Genomic DNA, 19,575 nt, shown 5'->3' with positions numbered 1-19,575 from the left:
GGTTAACTGCTTGTTTTGTCTAAGGGTGAACACTATACTCACTTGATCTTCGATCCTCAAGAAAATAGCACTTTTCTCATGTCCAGCGGTGGACTGTTCCTGATGTCTTTATGTCCAGGGGGCGTGATGACGTCAGGAACAGTCCACTGCACAAGACGGCTGGACCACGAGGTGCAGGGGCCGAAGGGACCGTGTGCTGAGAGGATCAGAGGTCTAGGTGAGTATTGCTCAGCTCTCCGAACCTCTAAACAAAAATGAGCAGTTAACCCACGCAGTGCGGGCACAACCCCACTCCATGGGAAAAAATAAAATTGCCCGAAGTTCAGCTTTAAAGACATTGGTGCTTTGCTCCTCTAAATTTCACTCCACATTCCTTTTTACAGATAAAGACTTGACAGATATTTTAACTCATTAAAAATGTTAAAACATAAAAAAACTAAATTGGCTGGAATTTGGCTTTAAATTCAATTCTTCCTTCTTTTCTTTTAAAAGCGTTGAACTACAATGAAAATCTGGAAAGGCAGTGCTGCCATGATGGCATGACCAGCAATCCCATGGGTCACAGCTGTGATCGTCGTGCCAAACATATCCTGAAGGGAGATAAATGTGTGCAAGTGTTCCTGGACTGCTGCAAATACATTGAACTGAAAATCAAGATCGAAAAGGAACAGGACAAAGACTTGGAGAGGAGTGAGTAAATTGGAGATTGGGAAACTGCCATGGATTAACACAGATTTATCTTAGGCTAGGCCCCAGCCATCTCAGTGTTCATCAACATGCCACATTGTATACAGGGATGGTGGGGGAGAGGTGTCGAAATTCTGGAATGAAACTCTGTTGAGGTCTAGACTTGCACAGCCCAAATCCCTGGCCACCCAACTACAGCTGGGTACGACCAGCAGGCTGAACAAAGAAAAACTCAGATTACCACATTCACACAAGCGAGGTGGATGCAGGAATCTCCCCCATTGGTCTATTATATTCTGACAACTGGGTCTCTTCTCCTTTCGGAAATCCCTCGCCATTGGCTGCTGCAGCTAATGTTGGTTTTCCAGGAGGACCATTCAACGAAACCTGACGATCGGCTTCTGTTGAACAGAGAGGGCTACACAAAGATTGAAATTGGAATCAGCCGAATTTCGATACATGTGTACCCAGCTTACCAGTCTCTCAAAAGGTAGATGGAGCTTATTATCAGGGAACCCTTAATTTAGGTAATTATTGCAGTATATACCGTAATATTTAGTCATTTACTAACATTTATTTATTTCAGGTACTTATATAGTCAAGTTCCTCAGCTCCAAACTCACTCATCCATGTCTTCAGGGACCTTGCTTTGTGCACTGAGGGTTGGTTTTTTAGGGGTTGGGCTTGGCCCCTTAGTTCCTGTGAAGGGAACTCACACCAATACATATTGGAAAAATTCATGCTCCCAACTTTGTGAGAACAATTTGGGGATGGCCCCTTCCTGTTCCAACATGACTGCGCACCAGTGCACAAAGCAAGGTCCATAAAGATATAGATGAGCGAGTTTGGGTTGGAGGAACTTGACTTGCCTGCAGAGTCCTGACCGAAACCCAATAGAACACCTTAGGAACGAATTAGAGTGGAGACTGCGAGTCAGGTCTTCTCATCCACATCCGTGCCTGACCTCACAAATGTACTTCTGGAAGAATGGTCAAACATTCCCACAGACACACTCCTAAACCTTGTGGACAGCCTTCCAGAAGAGTTGAAGCTGTTGTAGCTGCAAAGGGTGGGCCCACTCAATTTTGAACCCTACGGACTAAGGGCCAGATTCACAGCGGAGATACGACGGAGTATCTCAGATACTCCGTCGTATCTCTCAGAGTATCTATGCGACTGATTCATAGAATCAGTTACGCATAGATAGCCCGAAGATCCGACAGGTGTAATTGTTTTACACTGTCGGATCTTAGGATGCAGTACCGCGGCCGCCGCTGGGGGGAGTTCGCGTCGTAAACCAGCGTCGGGTATGCAAATTAGGAGTTACGGCGATCCACGACAGATTTTCGCGTTCGCTACGTCTAGTTTCCCGTCGCAAAGTTAGTCGTCGTTTTGGGTGCCCTAACTTTACACAGCACACGTATGTGCTGTATAAAGTATGGCCGTCGTTCCCGCGTCAAAATTAAAAAATTCACGTCGTTTGCGTAAGACGTCCGGGAATAGGGAAGTACGCTACGCACGTCGCCGTTCGAAAAAATAACGTCAGTTCGCGCAAAGCACGGTGGGAATTTCGAAACGGAGCATGCGCAGTAGGTCCGGCGCGGGAGCGCGCCTAATTTAAATGGCACACGCCCCTTTAAATTACGCTGGCTTACGTCGGAGGCCGACAGCGTAGGTTTTCATTGCAAGTGCTTTGTGAATCAGGCACTTGCGATGAAAACTTGCGGCGGTGTAACGTATCTACGATACGTTACGCCGCCGCAGTTCTACCTGAATCTGGCCCTAAGACTGGGATGCCATTAAAGTTCATATGTGTGTAAAGGCAGGCCCTCAAGGAGCTTACAATATAGGGTCCTTAACTCACATTCATACATACAAATACTAGAGCAATTTAGACAGGAGCCTAGTACCCTACCAGCATGTCTTTGGACTGTGGGAGGAAACCCACGCAGGCACAGGAAGAACATGCAAACTCCAGACAGGTAGTGCCATGGGATTCAAACCAATGACCGCAATGCTACTATCCACTTAGCCACTGTGCTGTCACATAATATTTAACAAAGGTAATTTTGTGACTCTCATTTTTATTTTTATTTTTTAATTCACTATTTATTTATTTATTTTTAGGAAAGTCATAAAATATATTATAATAAATATGTAGATTTACCACTAGATGAAACAATCAGTTTGTAATTACTCACACAGGGAAGGAATTGTCTTCAATGAGTCAGCCAGCTAATAGACTTTCACTGTGAAAGAAAGGCATAAAGTACAATCATTGAGGGGGATTTACTAAGGCGAGCTATAGATTGAACTTTCTTTTCTTCCACCATGAGTATAAGGGAAAAAATTCCTCAATTCCCCCCTAAACACAGTCAATGTTTATGGGAATCCCTCCCGCAGCACTAATGCGTTCTGCCAACAGGTAGCCTTCCTGGCTGGTAGAACAAAATTACTACTGTTAGCGGGTATAGCCACCGTCAGTAAAAACACGGAAAAAAAAATCCAACAAGCTGGTTTTTCTCCAGTCAATCGATGGATTGACTTGGGTATATCCACCCTGCCCATAGATGGATCAAATCTTGGCCAGTCTGTGCTAAACCGTCCGAGATTCAATCCATTTATGGTCAGCTTAAAGTGTTATTAAACCTAAAAACATTTTTTACCCTAATGCATTGTTTGCATAAAGGTAAAAAACGTTTCAGTTTCTCTGTGCACCCCTTCCCTGTGTGAAGGGGAAGAGAGGGAGAAGAGGACAGTGCTGTGCATGGCTGCATCTATCCTCCCCTCTTTTACTCTTTACACAGCATGCAAGCAGCAGCAGAAGCCATTGGCTCTTGCTTCTGTCAATCAGATGCAGTGAAGAGGAAGTGGGGGGCGGGCCTAAGTCCCGCTGTGTAAGTCTATAGAGTGCGGCTCCATAGACTTTCTATTTCGGTCTGTATCTTCAGTACTGTGGACATGGTGCACAGCATATCCACCACTGAACTCAATTCTAATATTATTAGTGTAGCACCCTCTAGTGTGTGTGAGTCACTTAATTGGGTCAGGGTTATTAGAGGCCAGGACTAGATGACTCATCTTGGCAGCTCTCTGGTGCCTCCCCCTGTTTCTAGAATGTTGAAGATTGTTCTGGAAGACAGTGGGCAGAGGCTAGGAGGGGTTTCCCTGAATATTTAGGGCCTTTAGCCAATCCCCAGGTTGGGGGCCTGGCAGAGAACTAAAAAGCCCTTAAATAGACATGAGCCATGCCCACAAGCAAGTCTGGTGGTTGATGGTAATGCAGTGCTGAGGGAGGCTGTTGATGGCCCTTGAGAAACCCTTGCCGGGAAGGGGATTTACTGGATGGCTGGAGCTCAGGAGGCTGGCCTGGAAAGATCCCACCACAGGAAGTAATTGGAGGGACCCTAATCGGAGAGGCAGTGGGAGAGAACAAGCAGAGACAGTGAGTATAGATAAGCATGGTGCAGGGACAAACAAGGGGAGAGACTAATAGCTGTAGCAGGTCTCTCTTGAAGACAGCAGTGTGCCAAGTCTCCATCTAACCTTGACCTGGGGAGTATCCATGTGTATATCAGTCAGGAGGACTGGGAAGCGGAAACAGCCAGGTGGGCTGGCATTTTCTGCAAGCAGTAGAACTAGGATCAGTGTCTACAGGGAAGCAAAAGGTGTGGTGTGAGATGCCGTTTACTCCTCATGTGCTACTGTATTATGGGACGGGGAGTTCTTAGCCTGTAATGGGCTGTTGCTGAGCAAACAAAAATACTGTTAGCTCCTCCAATAGTGAGCCAGCGGGTGCTGTACAAAGCGAACCAAGTTTGTGCAGGAGGAAGGAAGAAGAAAGTATGGAGGTAGTTGTCCCTGGTTCTGTTTTATGAACATTTATAAATTGGGCATCCCATAATTCCCTACCCCATCCAAGTTATCATCCCCTAATAAAACAACAAAAAGGACCGATTTCTGTGTCCGGATGAGAGATGGAGGAGCTGTATGACTGGCTGTGCAGCAGTGGGGAACCCTGACTTCAGCAACTCCTACACTGGTATTGCCACATTATTACAAATTATACATAGAAAATATGTATTAATAGACATCTTATATATTACTTTTACATGTTTTTTTGAACAAAAACACTGAAAAGACTATACATTCCCTTTAAAGGTACATACAGGAAACTGTTAGAACATGGTTTGCGTGTTTTGTATACATTTCTCTTAATTTTTTTGTCTTTTTTTTTATATATTTAATTACATAACATGGATTACTGCATTCAACTTATTTATACATACAACTTGAAACCAGCAGGTGATGTGCCTCATACAGGAATAGTAGCTTCTTTTGGAGACTCTTATTACAGCTAAAGAAAAAGACTCCGTACAACAGGGAGATCAGACTACAAAGACTGTCTTAGCAGAGTTAATCTAAAAAATACAAAGTTTTGGCTATAGATACACTTTAAATCCTGAAGACGTCATGCCTATTCTGAAATATATTTGAGAATTTTGTCTCTAATCTACTTCGTCCATTCCAGGTGACAGTGAAGGTGAGTACATGAAGGATGAAGACATTACAGTCCGGAGTGCATTTGATGAGAGTTGGCTGTGGAATATTATCAAAATTACAGAAAAACCCGATAATAATGGGTGAGTTCCTGACATATGTCACAGGCTTCAGTGATGACTAGTGATGAGTCTAACTTGGGTTTGGACCAAACCTTGGCTGCTCAGGCATAGGAATAAATGGCCAAACACTTATGCCTGCCATACACAGTTCAAATCTCAGCCGGTTCAGCAGGAGCTGGCTGAGAATCAAACCAATAATGGGCAGGCTGAATGAGCCAGAACCTAATCGATTGATCAGTCAACTTTGGTACAATCAGCCTGCCAGATTCACTTCCTATAGCTGCTAACAAAAATGACTGTCTGCTCCCGGCGGGGATGGCTTTCCCCCCCAGCAGGGAGCAGACAATGTCTTGGTAAGAGGGAATCCCATGTCAGCAATGTCTGTGTTGCTGGGGGAATCATGCAAATTTATTGGTTGCAGGAAATACATTTGCACTGTCTATGGCTGACCTTACCCATTTGGTGGGAAATTAATGTCATGCATGATAGCAGTATAAAGCCCCATACACACTATGGCCCGGATTCACAAAGCACTTACGCCGACGTATCCCACAGAACTAGATACCCCTGAAAATAGGCTTCATCCGACTGACGTAACGTTCCTACGCTGGCGTATCGTGGGCGCATATTTACGCTGGCCGCCTCATTGCAAATATGCAAATGAGGGAGATACGTCGATTCACGAACATAGTTGCGCCCGGCGCATAATATACGTGGTTTACGTAGGTCGTAGCCCGACGTAAAGTTATTCCCCATCTATGAGGCGCAACTCATGCAAAGGTATGGACCAGGGAACAGCCGTCGTATTTTACGTCGTTTACGTAGTAGTATGTGAATAGGGCTGGGCGTAGGTTACGTTCAAGTCGTAGGCAGTGATTCGACGTAACTTAGGCAGTTGTTTTGACGTGATTCTGAGCATGCGCACTGGGATGCGGCCACGGGACGGCGCATGCACCGTACATTAATCGTATCTTTATGACGCTCAGTCCATCATTTACATGGGGTCACGCCTCATTAGCATGGCTCACGCCCACTGCCACTTACGACATGTTACGCAGACGGAGCCCAGCGTAGATTTGGGAGCAAGTGCTTTGTGAATACTGTGCTCGCCGCTCTGCGCTACGTCGGCGTAGCATATATTCAATACGCTACGCCAACATAACTATGCGCCGCTGTATGTGAATCCGGGCCTATCAGTTTTTTCTGCAGGTTTTTTTCTTCAGGTTTATCAAAACCATCTAATATGAGGTCAAACCTTAAGGCCCCATACACACGACCGAGTTTCTCGGCAGAATTCAGCCAGAAACTCGATCGGAGCTGGATTCTGCCGAGAAACTCGTCAGAACTCGTGTACACTTTTCACCGAGGAAGCCGACGAGGAACTTGTCGGGCCAAATAGAGAACATGTTCTCTATTTCCTCGTTGTTCAATGAGGAAAGTTGGCTCGCCGAGATCCTCGGCGGCTTCAACACAGAACTCGACGAGGAACTCGATGTGTTTGGCACGTCGAGTTCCTCGGACGTGTTTACGGGGCCTAAGAGTTTTAATTTGTATGCAATCAGGCAGGCCCTTGCACTACATGGTTTTGGTAAACCTGAAGAGAAAAACCTGCAGGAAAACTGATAGTGTGTATGGGGCTTTACTGCTGTGATTATACAAGACACAATCTCGCTGGCAATGGTTGTTAATGACACTGGCAGGTGCAGGCACCCCTGAGTCCTTAGCAACCACTGAGCTCACTTAGCCTCCCTGGCGGTATGATTATGTCAGATTTTTGATGCTGAAAGTGGTACAATTATTTTGCATGGAAATTTGGCGTTTTATATTGTAGGCCTGTAATTCTAAAAGGCCCATACACACGATCAGGCTTTTTGACAACAACGGTCCGACAGACGTGTTTTATCGGACAATCCCACCACGTGTATGCTTTATCGGACAATTGTTTACGGTTTTTCAATGGACAAATGTTCGCTGTGCATGCTCTCAAACTCTCAGGCAACAAATGTCCGATGAAGGATAATCTGATCGTGTGTACACAAGTCCATTGGACTAAAATCCAAAGTAAAAACAGGCATTCTCAGAACCAATGATAAACATCAGACAACAATAGCAGAAGTTGCGTAAAGGGTGGCGGAAGAGAGCTGAAAAACCATGTGATTTGGTGAATGTTGGCTGAAAAAGTTCTGCTGTGTGTATGTATACCAAGTTCACGGCCAACGCGCCTTTGGACAAAAATCTACGCAAAAGTCTGATGGAAGTCCGATCGTGTGTATGAGGCTTTAAGAATAATTGACTTAAATCTTTCCAAACCAGACTCTAGTAGACATCTCGGGTATGATAAAGTTTGAAACACAAAATCATAGATTATAATATAATAAATAACTTTAAATAATAACAAATAATAATATAATAATAATACTTTTATTCAATACATTTTAGTCAATAATATAATCAAATCAAAAACACTGACTTTTTTTTGGCCAAACAAGGGTGCAATATCGGTAGTCATATTGCTTCAGTAAACATCCCAGCTATGGTAAATTTTGAAACATGCGACTGCACAAAGTCCGACGTCACAATCAGGACAATAGAACCTGGTTTCCGTTCGGATTTTCCTTCCAGTGTCATCACGCTTAGAGCAACAAACCACACACATGCTTGGGGTGCTGACATCTTTTCCGTTGATGGGATGTGATTCATAAAGTGACGACCAGTCAGGCATTCCGGGTTGACAACGCCAGCAGCACGACGTCCAGCTCTATTTACAGCTGTTGGCATTTGGTGCTTCAGAAATATAAGTCCGACAACGTTCCAAACAAAGTCCACATGAACCATAGGCTTGTCACTCTTTTTTTGCAGAATGAAGGCATTTCACAAGCACTGTTCAAGAAGATGCCTGAAGATCTTCTTGTAATATTTTTTTTTGTTTTCTCATTGCTGGAAACCATTTCTCCTGTCTTGGCTTTTTATTGCCAAAGATTGGCGGCATGTCACGCCAGTTAGCCCTAATGGTTCCATAGGCATCCGTCTTGTTCTGTAGAAGGAACTCAGGAGATGTGTAAAAATTGTCTGTAGTTACACAATAGCCCTGATTTAGCAATGACTCAATCATTACTGAATGTTTGGTTGAATTTGGGTCCTTCCCCTGTGTATAGGACCGAATTCCATATGTAACCAGTGGCCGATTCACATAACATGAACGATTTTATGCCAAATCGTGCTCTCTTTGATGCCATATACTGTATCCAGCTGAGTCTTCCCTTGTAGGCCATTAGACCTTTTTCTATACTGATGTCTATATCTGGTACATAGCTCTGCTAGAATTTTTTCTGAATAATTTAATATACCTCCCAAATATTCTTGAGTTTTGGTGCTGGATGAGTAGTTTCATAAAATTCTGCATTATTTTCAGAGTGCAAATACTTCATTATCAGGAAAAATTTGTACTCCGACATGACCATGCCAAAGAATGTAGTGGCTAGTAATTTATTAGTTGTCCAATACCACTTCTGCAGGGGGTTTCCCCACCACTCCCTGAAGAATTATTAGGCCCAGAAACTTCCAGATGTCCTCTTTGGTCACTGGTTCCCACTTTCCGCTCCTTGAAAACCTCTGATGCGTAGCAGCTTGTTGCTCCTGGTACATATTTGTCTCTGTAATAATTTTTTCAATAACCTCATCGGTCAAAAATAGTTGGACGTATGCCAAGGGGTTGTCATCCTCAACATCCACTTTGATACCAGTTGCTCCAGTAAATGGGAATCTTGGGGGTGCTACGTGATCCGTACCACAGTCAATAGAGCACCAAGTCCGCACATCACTGAAGTCAGTCGCAGGATCATCGCGATGGGATTTCGGCGCGGATTTCGATCCGATGGTGAGTACACTCCATCGGATCGGATCAAAATCCTCGAGAGGATTTATCCGCGGAAACGGTCCGGTGGACCATATCCGCGGATAAATCCTCTTGTGTGTATGGGGCCTTAAAGTCTATGGGAGAAATCTAAAGTGCTAATTTTAAAGGCTAATATGCAAGTTATTGTCCTAAAAAGTGTTTGGGGACCTGGGTCCTGTCCCAGGGGACATGTATTAATGCAAAAAAAGTTTTAAAAACAGCTGTTTTTTCGGGAGCAGTGAATTTAATAATGCTAAAAGTGAAACAATAAAAGTGAAATATTACTTTAAATTTCGTACCTAGGGGGGGTGTAAAGTCAGCATGTGAAAAAGCGCATGTTTCCCGTGCATAGAACTGTCCCTGCACAAAGTGTCATTTCTGAAAGGAAAAAAAGACATTTAAAACCGGACTTGCGGCTATAATGAATTGTCGGCTCCGGCAATTCAGAGCGAATTCATTCATAAAAAAAAAAAAAAGCGTGGGGGTCCCCCCAAATTCAATTACCAGGCCCTTCAGGTCTGGTATGGATATTAAGGGGAACCCCGCCATCAATTTTAAAAAAAAATGACGTGGGTTTCCCCCCAAATAACCTATACCAGACCCTTCAGGTCTGGTGTGGATTTTAAGGGGAACTCCACCCCAAATTTAAAAAAAGTCATTTAAAATGATCGTGTGTGGGCTTCACATCGTTTTCCGTCTTCTGAAAAACGTAAAAAAAAAATTCGAACATGCTTCAATTTTATATTTCATTTTTGAAAATGTAGCCACGGATATCAGCGGTGACATTCCCGCTGACATCCGACCCGCTCCGATCCGCCAAAGTGTGACGGAGGAAAAACCTACTTTTCCATCCGTCTGTCGGATCGGATTGGGTGAACACGGACAGATGGTCCGTGTTCATCCGATCCCCCCATAGGGGAGAGCGGAGAAAAGACAGGGTGGTCCCTGCACAGTGTGTGGGGACCGCCCTGTCATCCGCCGGCTCAGCGGGGATCAACGGAGCGATCCCCGCTGAGCAAGCGGAGGTTCACGGGGCGGATCATTACTCATCCGCCCCATGTGAAAGGGGCCTAATGGTCCTTGTTGCAGCTTTCTATATTCATCTTATTGATATATTGAATAATGTATGGCCTGCCTTAGTGGAAATATTGTATTAAATAACATGCCTGGAGGGTGCCCTGACCCTGCCTGTGAAGTGGCACATCTGTGCAAGGTACACTATATTACCAAAAGTATTGGGAGGCCTTCCTTTACACGCACATACACTTTAATGGCATCCCAGTCTTAGTTCGTAGAGTTCAATATTGAATTAACCCACCCTTTGCAGCTATAACAGCTTCAACTCTTCTGGGAAGGCTGTCCACAAGGTTTAGCATTCTTCCAGAAGCGCATTTGTGAGGTCAGGCACTGATGTAGATGTGAAGGCCTGGCTCACAGTCTCCGCTCTAATTCATCCCAAAGGTGCTCTATCTGGTTGAGGTCAAGACTCTATGCATGCCAGTCAAGTTCCTCCACCCCAAACTCGCTCATCCATGTCTTTATGGACCTTGCTTTGTGCACTGGTCTAAAATGAAAGAAAATGAAAGGGGTTGTTTTTCAGGGGTTGGACTTGGCCCCTTAGTTCCAGTGAAGGGAATTATTAAGGCGTCAGCATACCAAGACATTTTGCACAATTTTATGCTCCCAACTTTGTGGGAACAGTTTGGGGATGGCCCCTTCCTGTTCCAAAATGGCTGCGCACCAGTGCACAAACAAGGTCCATAAATACATGGATGAGCAGGGGGCGTGGCCGACCGGGGCTGAAGATGGACGCCTGAGCTCACAGCTTATCAGCCAGGGGACACAACAACGTGGGCCGCACTCAAAGCTTCATCCTCAGCCATCCTCGCTCCAGGGACACCGGAGACCCTGGCAAACATGTCCAGGAAAAGATTTACAGATTATAAGCCCCAGAAACTGACCAAGTTCACCTACAGGCCAGCTAAAAGTGAAACAATAAAAGTGAAATATTCCTTTAAATTTCGTACCTAGGGGGGTGTAAAGTAAGCATGTGAAATAGCGCATGTTTCCCGTACATAGAACTGTCCCTGCACAAAGTGTCATTTCTGAAAGGAAAAAAAGGCATTTAAAACCGGACTTGCGACTATAATGAATTGTCGGCTCCGGCAATTCATTCATAAAAAAAAAGCGTGGGGGTCCCCCCAAATTCGATTACCAGGCCCTTTTTACAATTATTTACACTTTACACCTTCGTGAAATGGTAGGGGTACAATGTACTCCATTACCAATTCACATAAGGGGGGCCAGGATCTGGGGGTCCCCTTTGTTAAAGGGGTCTTCCAGATTCTGATAAGCCCCCGCCCGCATACCCCCACAACCACCGGGCAAGGGTTGTGGGGATAAGGCCCTTGTCCCCATCAACATGGGGACATCCTCCCCATGTTGAGGGCATGTGGCCTGGTATGGTTCAGGAGAGGGGGGGGCCGCACTCTGTCCCCCCCCTCTTTTCTGCGGCCGGCCAGGTTAACATGCTCGGATAAGGGGTCTGGTGTGGATTTTTGGGGGAACTCCACGCCATTTTTTTTTTAAATTTGGGGTGGAGTTCCCCTTAAAATCCACACCAGACCTGAAGATTCTGGAATGGATATTTGGGGGAACCCACATCATTTTTTTTAAATTGACAGCAGGGTTCCCCTTAATATCCATACCAGACCTGAAGGGCCTGGTAATCGAATTTGGGGGGACCCCCACGCTTTTTTTTTATGAATGAATTGCCGGAGCCGACAATTCATTATAGTCGCAAGTCCGGTTTTAAATGCCTTTTTTTCCTTTCAGAAATGACACTTTGTGCAGGGACAGTTCTATGTACGGGAAACATGCGCTATTTCACATGCTTACTTTACACCCCCCTAGGTACGAAATTTAAAGGAATATTTCACTTTTATTGTTTCACTTTTAGCTGGCCTGTAGGTGAACTTGGTCAGTTTCTGGGGCTTATAATCTGTAAATCTTTTCCTGGACATGTTTGCCAGGGTCTCCGGTGTCCCTGGAGCGAGGATGGCTGAGGATGAAGCTTTGAGTGCGGCCCACGTTGTTGTGTCCCCTGGCTGATAAGCTGTGAGCTCAGGCGTCCATCTTCAGCCCCGGTCGGCCACGCCCCCTGCTCATCCATGTATTTATGGACCTTGTTTGTGCACTGGTGCGCAGCCATTTTGGAACAGGAAGGGGCCATCCCCAAACTGTTCCCACAAAGTTGGGAGCATAAAATTGTGCAAAATGTTTCGGTATGCTGACGCCTTAATAATTCCCTTCACTGGAACTAAGGGGCCAAGTCCAACCCCTGAAAAACAACCCCTTTCATTTTCTTTCATTTTAGACCAGTGCACAAAGCAAGGTCCATAAAGACATGGATGAGCGAGTTTGGGGTGGAGGAACTTGACTGGCATGCATAGAGTCTTGACCTCAACCAGATAGAGCACCTTTGGGATGAATTAGAGCGGAGACTGTGAGCCAGGCCTTCACATCTACATCAGTGCCTGACCTCACAAATGCGCTTCTGGAAGAATGCTAAACCTTGTGGACAGCCTTCCCAGAAGAGTTGAAGCTGTTATAGCTGCAAAGGGTGGGTTAATTCAATATTGAACTCTACGAACTAAGACTGGGATGCCATTAAAGTGTATGTGCGTGTAAAGGAAGGCCTCCCAATACTTTTGGTAATATAGTGTACCTTGCACAGATGTGCCACTTCACAGGCAGGGTCAGGGCACCCTCCAGGCATGTTATTTAATACAATATTTCCACTAAGGCAGGCCATACATTATTCAATATATCAATAAGATGAATATAGAAAGCTGCAACAAGGACCATTAGGCCCCTTTCACATGGGGCGGATGAGTAATGATCCGCCCCGTGAACCTCCGCTTGCTCAGCGGGGATCGCTCCGTTGATCCCCGCTGAGCCGGCGGATGACAGGGCGGTCCCCACACACTGTGCAGGGACCACCCTGTCTTTTCTCCGCTCTCCCCTATGGGGGGATCGGATGAACACGGACCATCTGTCCGTGTTCACCCAATCCGATCCGACAGACGGATGGAAAAGTAGGTTTTTCCTCCGTCACACTTTGGCGGATCGGAGCGGGTCGGATGTCAGCGGGAATGTCACCGCTGATATCCGTGGCTCCATAGAGGAGCACTGAGCGCCCGTTCAGGTCTGCCAAAAAAAATGGCAGGCGGACCTGAATGGGCCGCCTGTGTGAAAGAGCCCTTAAACTTGATTCTGATGTTAAATAAAAAGGATCTGAAATGTATACATTGTGAAAACCTTGTAACAATAATTCAAAATGAATCGTTGTCCTTTCATATGTTCTTCTTCCATCAGTGTCTCCACGCAGCAGGTGAAGAACAAATACCTAAAAGACTCAATCACCACATGGGAGGTGCTGGCTGTGAGCTTATCAAAAACTAACGGTAATAGATACTTTCAAATTTGACATGTCTGCTGTACCCTATTTCTGTTCTTGTATTGCATATACTGTATCATTTATAGAAAATAACATTTAAACGAGGCTGATCATGTCCACATTGTGTATTATAAATACAAAGGTTCATAAAAGGAAATCAGTTACAATGAAGGACCTGATGTATAAAAAAGAAAAGTTTGTTGTCACACACAGCACCATTCAGCTTGTTCTATTTCAAATGATGCTTTATACCTTGACATACCTCTATAGACCCCAGTCTGTCCAGACAGTATGGATACCTGCAAACGTGGCACCATCCACAGACAGCTTAAAGCATTTGTAACCCTTAAAAAAATGGGATTCTGTTCCTTTAAAGCATGTTATACAGAACAATGCTTGTGCTGTGTAAGTTGGCCCCTGTATCACCTGAAATACCTGGCTGATCCTGCCTGGCTATGCCCTCCCACTGTAAACTGACCACGGTATATCATGGCTGCTGAGCCCTGACACCATGGTCAGTTTACATGCCTCCATCATCCGCAGCTCTGCTCTGTCCTCTCTCTCCCCTCCCTCACTGCCTGTCGGTTCTGTGTCAGGTCCTACCCCCGTCCCCCCTCCTGCTGCTGAAATAACAGTAAAACGTACATGCAATCCCCTCTGTTAGAAAATGTTCTATGCTGCAGTGTCTGTGCTTTGTAAAAAATATGCCCATTACTATCTGATTTGAACGCGCCACTTGGCACTCACGTGACTTCTCGCTGCTCCCCTCCTCCTTTGCTGATGTCTCGGATCTCTCCTTCTCTCCTCCACTCCTCCTGAGTAACGTCAGCGGGGTATTCTCTGCAACTCCAACTGTAGCTGTCAGATCGGGAGAGAGAGCAGCAAGGAGTCACGTGAGCACCGAGCGGCGCTGTGAAATAAGGTAGTAATGGGCATATTTTTTACAAAGCACAGAAACTGGGGCATAGAACGTTTTCTAAGAAAGGGGATTGCATGTTCTTTATACAGTGGCTTAACAACCACTTCAACTCTTTCCAGTCTTGTAGGAAGACAATGACTTTCCTAAACTCTGTCTCTGGGAAGAGCTAACACAGATTGAGGGAAAATGGAAGAAACAAATGAGGGTCTACCTAGGACTGAATTAACTAGCACTAAACAGGAGGACAGGACAATGGGAGATACCAAATCACAAAGATGTGGCACAAATTGCCACTAGATGTCAGCATACATCAAACAAAGGAAAAATTATTCAGTTCAATATAACACAGATAAAAAAACATATGCAAGTGGAACAGAATGCAGATTTTAACTATCAAGTCAAGGGCCTGATGCCGCGTACACGATAATTTTTCGGCATGAAAAAAACGTAGTTTTTCAAAAACGCCATTTAAAATGATCGTGTGTGGGCTTCACATCATTTTTCAGGTCCTGATGTTGTTTTTCGGGTTGTAAAAAATGATCGTGTGTGGGCTAAAACAATGTAAAAAACCTGTGCATGCTCAGAAGCAAGTTATGAGACGGGAGCGCTCGTTCTGGTAAAACTACCGTTTATAATGGAGTAAGCACATTCATCACGCTGTAACAGACAAAAAAGCGCAAATCGTCTTTGACTAACACGGAATCAGCTAAAGCAGCCCAAAGGACGAATGGAACTTCCCCTTTATAGTGCCGTCGTACGTGTTGTACGTCACCGCGCTTTGCTAGATCATTTTTTAAAAATGATGGTGTGTAGGCATCTATCGTTTTAATGGTGAAGTTGGGACATGCTGAAAAACAAAGTTTTTTTTTCATGCTGAAAAATGATCATGTGTACACGGTAGGGTTGTCCCGATACCACTTTTTTAGGACTGAGTACAAGTGCCGATAATTTTTTTTATGTACTCGCCAATACCGAATACCGATACTTTTTTTTAAATGTGTCCCCAAATGCAGCCATGTCCCCCCACATATGCAGCCATGTCCCCCCACATATGCAGCCATGTCCCCCACATATGCAGCCATGTCCCCCACATATGCAGCCATGTCCCCAAACATATGCAGCCATGTCCCCAAACATATTGCAGCCATGTCCCCAAACATATTGCAGCCATGTCCCCAAACATATTGCAGCCATGTCCCCAAACATATTGCAGCCATGTCCCCCACATATGCAGCCATGTCCCCAAACATATGCAGCCATGTCCCCAAACATATTGCAGCCATGTCCCCAAACATATTGCAGCCATGTCCCCAAACATATTGCAGCCATGTCCCCCATATACGCAGCCATGTCCCCCATATACGCATCCATGTCCCCAAACATATTGCAGCCATGTCCCCCACATATCCAGCCATGTCCCCCCACATGCAGCCATTTCCCCCGTACCTAAATGATGCCGCCGCCGCCGCGTTAATCACCGCGCGGGGAACATTACAGTCAGCTTTCGTTTGAATAAGCTGTTTTCCCTGCCGCGCTGTGTATAGAGACACCCCCCCCGCTCGCGATTGGACAGATCTGTCCAATCCCGAGCAAGGGGGAGTGTCTATGCATGGCGGGGAAAACAGCTATTCAAACGAAAGCTGACTCTAATGTTCCCCGCGCTGTGATTAATGCGGCAGCGGCGGCGGCTTTGCGATATACGGCGGGGGGGTAAGTATTCTATTTAGGCATCGGGGGTATTTGCGGGAGTACAAGTACTCCCGCAAATACTCGGTATCAGTCCCGATACCGATACTGGTATCGGTATCGGGACAACCCTAGTACACGGCATGAGAAATGTGGTGATTTTAGGAATCACGTGACACCTTGCATACTGAGTTTCAAGGGTCAGTCCACCCAAGACAAAGATTCCTGTCTGAAGTAGTTTCTGGTTGTTGAACCCTTATGCTGCGTACACACGATAGGTTAGTCTGATGAAAACGGTCTGATGGACCGTTTTCATCAGACCAAACCGATCGTGTGTGGGCCCCATCGGTTATTTATCCATAGGTTAAAAAAATAGGAACTTGTTTTAAAATTATCTGATGGATAAAAAACCTATATAAAAAAACGATCCTCTGTGGGTACGTCCATCGGTTAAAAATCCACGCATTCTCAGAATCAAGTCGACGCATGCTTGTAATGCATTAAACTTCATTTTTTTCAGCACGTCGTTGTGTTTTATGTCACCACGTTCTGACACGTTCGTTTTTTTAACTGATGATGTGTAGGCACGACTGATCATCAGTCAGCTTCTTCGGATAACTGATGGAAAAATCCATCAGACCGTTTTCATCAGACTAACCTATCGTGTGTACAGGGCATTACTGTGACTTACTGTTGGTGGTCTTCACAGTTAGGGTGAAAGGTCCCATTTTACATGACATAGATCAGAAGTAGTTAGACTCTGTGGTAGAGTTGTCTGAACCAATAATTACCAGAAGACTAGTATGTGATTTAACTATCCATGTCTTTCTTTAAAGTTGGTGCATTTTCTCTGAAAATGTATTTCCTTACATTCCTTATGTTCTCATCAGTGTACTGGACCTCAAAGTTGACTTTTTAATGATTAAGGCCTCCTTTACATGGGCATATTTAGGAATACACCTGTTTTTGCCTGCATGGGAAGCACATGTGTTACATGCATTCCTATGCAGGCAGTCCTATTGATGCCTATTGGGACACAGTGACTGTACAGACACATTTTTCCCTAATCTTCATCTTTTATCTATGAATAGGCATTTGTGTGGCCAAGCCATTGGAAATCCAGGCCTTCAAGAGTTTCTATGTTGACCTGAGACTGCCCTATTCAGTAGTGAGGAATGAACAGGTTGGAATTCGAGCTGTGCTCTACAATTACGAAAATGAAGTTCTCAAGGTAAATTAAAAATTATGGAAATCCTGTTAGCGTAAAACCTGCATAAGGATAAACACATCGTGAAGTGAGATCTTCAGAAGCATCTTACATCAGATCTTACACCAGAACTAAGCAACAATGATAAATAAATAAACCCTACACTTTGCTTGTAAAATTTATTTTTTTGCTGAGTAGAATGCAGAGCTGCCTCCAGTTGTGCTCTTTTCTTGCCTTAGGGCAGTGGTGTATTTTAGGCAAGACTAAAATCAGGCACCCCCCCCCCATCCAAATTTGTCCCACCCTTTCCTGTAAACCACACCATTTCTGCTTTAGGCTCCTCCTCTTCCTTATAGAGTTCCACGTCAGAGATGGGGTGAAAGAGGGGGGTGAGAGAGGGGGTGAGAGAGAAAAAGGGATGAGATATAAAGAAAGGGGGCAAGAGAGAAAAGAAGAGGGTGAGAGAGAAGGAGGATGAGAGGGGGGGGTGAAAAAGAGAGGGGGCAGATGAGGGGGGGATTGGAGAGGGGGGTTGACAGAGAAAGAGGGGGGTTGAAAGAGGGGGTGAGAGAGAAAGGGGGGGTTGAGAGAGGGAGTAAGAGAGAGGGGGCTCCCCTATCTCCTCATACTATACCAGGAGGTTCTCCCAGTCCCCCCCCCCCAAAAAAAAAACTTCACCTTCCTGCAGTCCACCGACTCCTTTTTACCAGCTGTGTGTAGCAAGACTTCCGAGGCATGATCACAGTCCGGGACTCTAACCTGCTCTACCAAGCTACTGCCAGGATCAGAGGCACAGCTACCCTCACCCCCTGCTTCTGTCACTGAACGGTCAGTTCGCGGCTGCACCGTGGTGTCACCTCTCTGGCAGGTGTCACCCGTGTGCGTTCCACAGCCCTGTAGCGATGCCACGGGTCATAGTGTCCCTTCTGACTGGAGGCGACTCCAACCCTCCAAAAAATACTGCCCACGGCAAACACTGTGTTTGCCTTACAGTAGATAAACCCCTGCTTTAGGACCATAGCTATCTTTATAAATGGTTGCTGAGTCTCCATTTAAAGTGTACATCCAGTCAAAACTTTTTACAATTTTTGGATAAAGCGGAGAAGGATTAGAGCCCCTGTCTGATTTTTACTGCAATAGGGTCACTGTAAGAGGAGATTCCAATCACTTAATGTATTGGTGACAACAATTTTACCAGACCGGAAGAGAGGGAGAATCTGCAGTTCGGGAGAAAGGCTTCCAGAAGAAATCAGAAGGAACTAGCAATAAGACACCTTTGATCACACACTCACTAAGGCTGGGTTCACTAAGGAGCGGCTCACAGCCGGGGTCCGGTGCATCCCCATTCACCGTTTCAGGTCCGAGTTCTGAACCCAATTTAAGCATTACTAATTTTAGCCAGGTGTGCAGCTGCGGTATTACCAAACCACTGTGCTAAATATTATCCATGCATATGTTTATCTTCCAGGTGCGAGTGACCCTGACTTACAACCCAAAATTCTGCAGCCTTTCCACACCTTCAAAGAAGTATACCAAAGATGTCATAGTCAAAGAAAGTTCAACTTTCACAGTCCCATTAATCATAGTTCCTCTCGAGGTTGGCATGCATGATGTGGAGGTGAAGGCGGCAGTCTTAGGAGGATTCGTGGCTGATGGAGTCAGGAAACAGCTGAAGGTCGTGGTATGTAAAATTGTTGGATACAAGCTTTTTATACATGCTCTACAAGAGATTACCAATAAAAGAAATGGAAACCCATTAGGCTATAAAACTACCTGAGAAGTAACTGCCTTAGGCGAAAAGGCTGATTTGAGATGAGCTTCGGGTTTTAGTCAACCACGAGTCAAACCCAAGCTGTGCTCAGTTAGTCAAATGGGCAAACTAGATGGCTAAACTTGACCAATTCAAAACCTCCGACTACTGTACCCAGAAATATTTAATTTAGTGGCGTTATAACTATCACCAGTAAATTACACCTTTTAGCTGCCTGTGGGATTGTTCCAAACTGTAAACAAACCAGAGAGCATCCTGGGTGACATCATTGACCAAATATGGTCACTATCCTATTTGGTCAATGATGTCATCTATCTTCCACTGCAAGT

General features: G+C 45.1%; 1 protein-coding gene across 1 annotated transcript in view; it reads left to right on the top strand.

Moving 5' to 3' along the window:
• Nucleotides 1–19,575, top strand: part of LOC120933439 (complement C3-like) — a 235,993-nt gene that overhangs the window by 70,192 nt on the left and 146,226 nt on the right. Inside the window, exons 17-21 of the mRNA XM_040346656.1 lie at nt 493–690; nt 5,219–5,330; nt 13,582–13,670; nt 17,360–17,499; nt 18,944–19,156. Coding sequence (XP_040202590.1) covers nt 493–690; nt 5,219–5,330; nt 13,582–13,670; nt 17,360–17,499; nt 18,944–19,156 — 752 coding nt within the window. The remainder of the gene's footprint in view (nt 1–492; nt 691–5,218; nt 5,331–13,581; nt 13,671–17,359; nt 17,500–18,943; nt 19,157–19,575) is intronic.

This window comes from Rana temporaria, chromosome 3 (assembly GCF_905171775.1).
Source record: "Rana temporaria chromosome 3, aRanTem1.1, whole genome shotgun sequence".
Lineage (NCBI taxonomy): Eukaryota > Metazoa > Chordata > Amphibia > Anura > Ranidae > Rana > Rana temporaria.
This window is presented reverse-complemented; position numbering and strand designations above follow the sequence as displayed.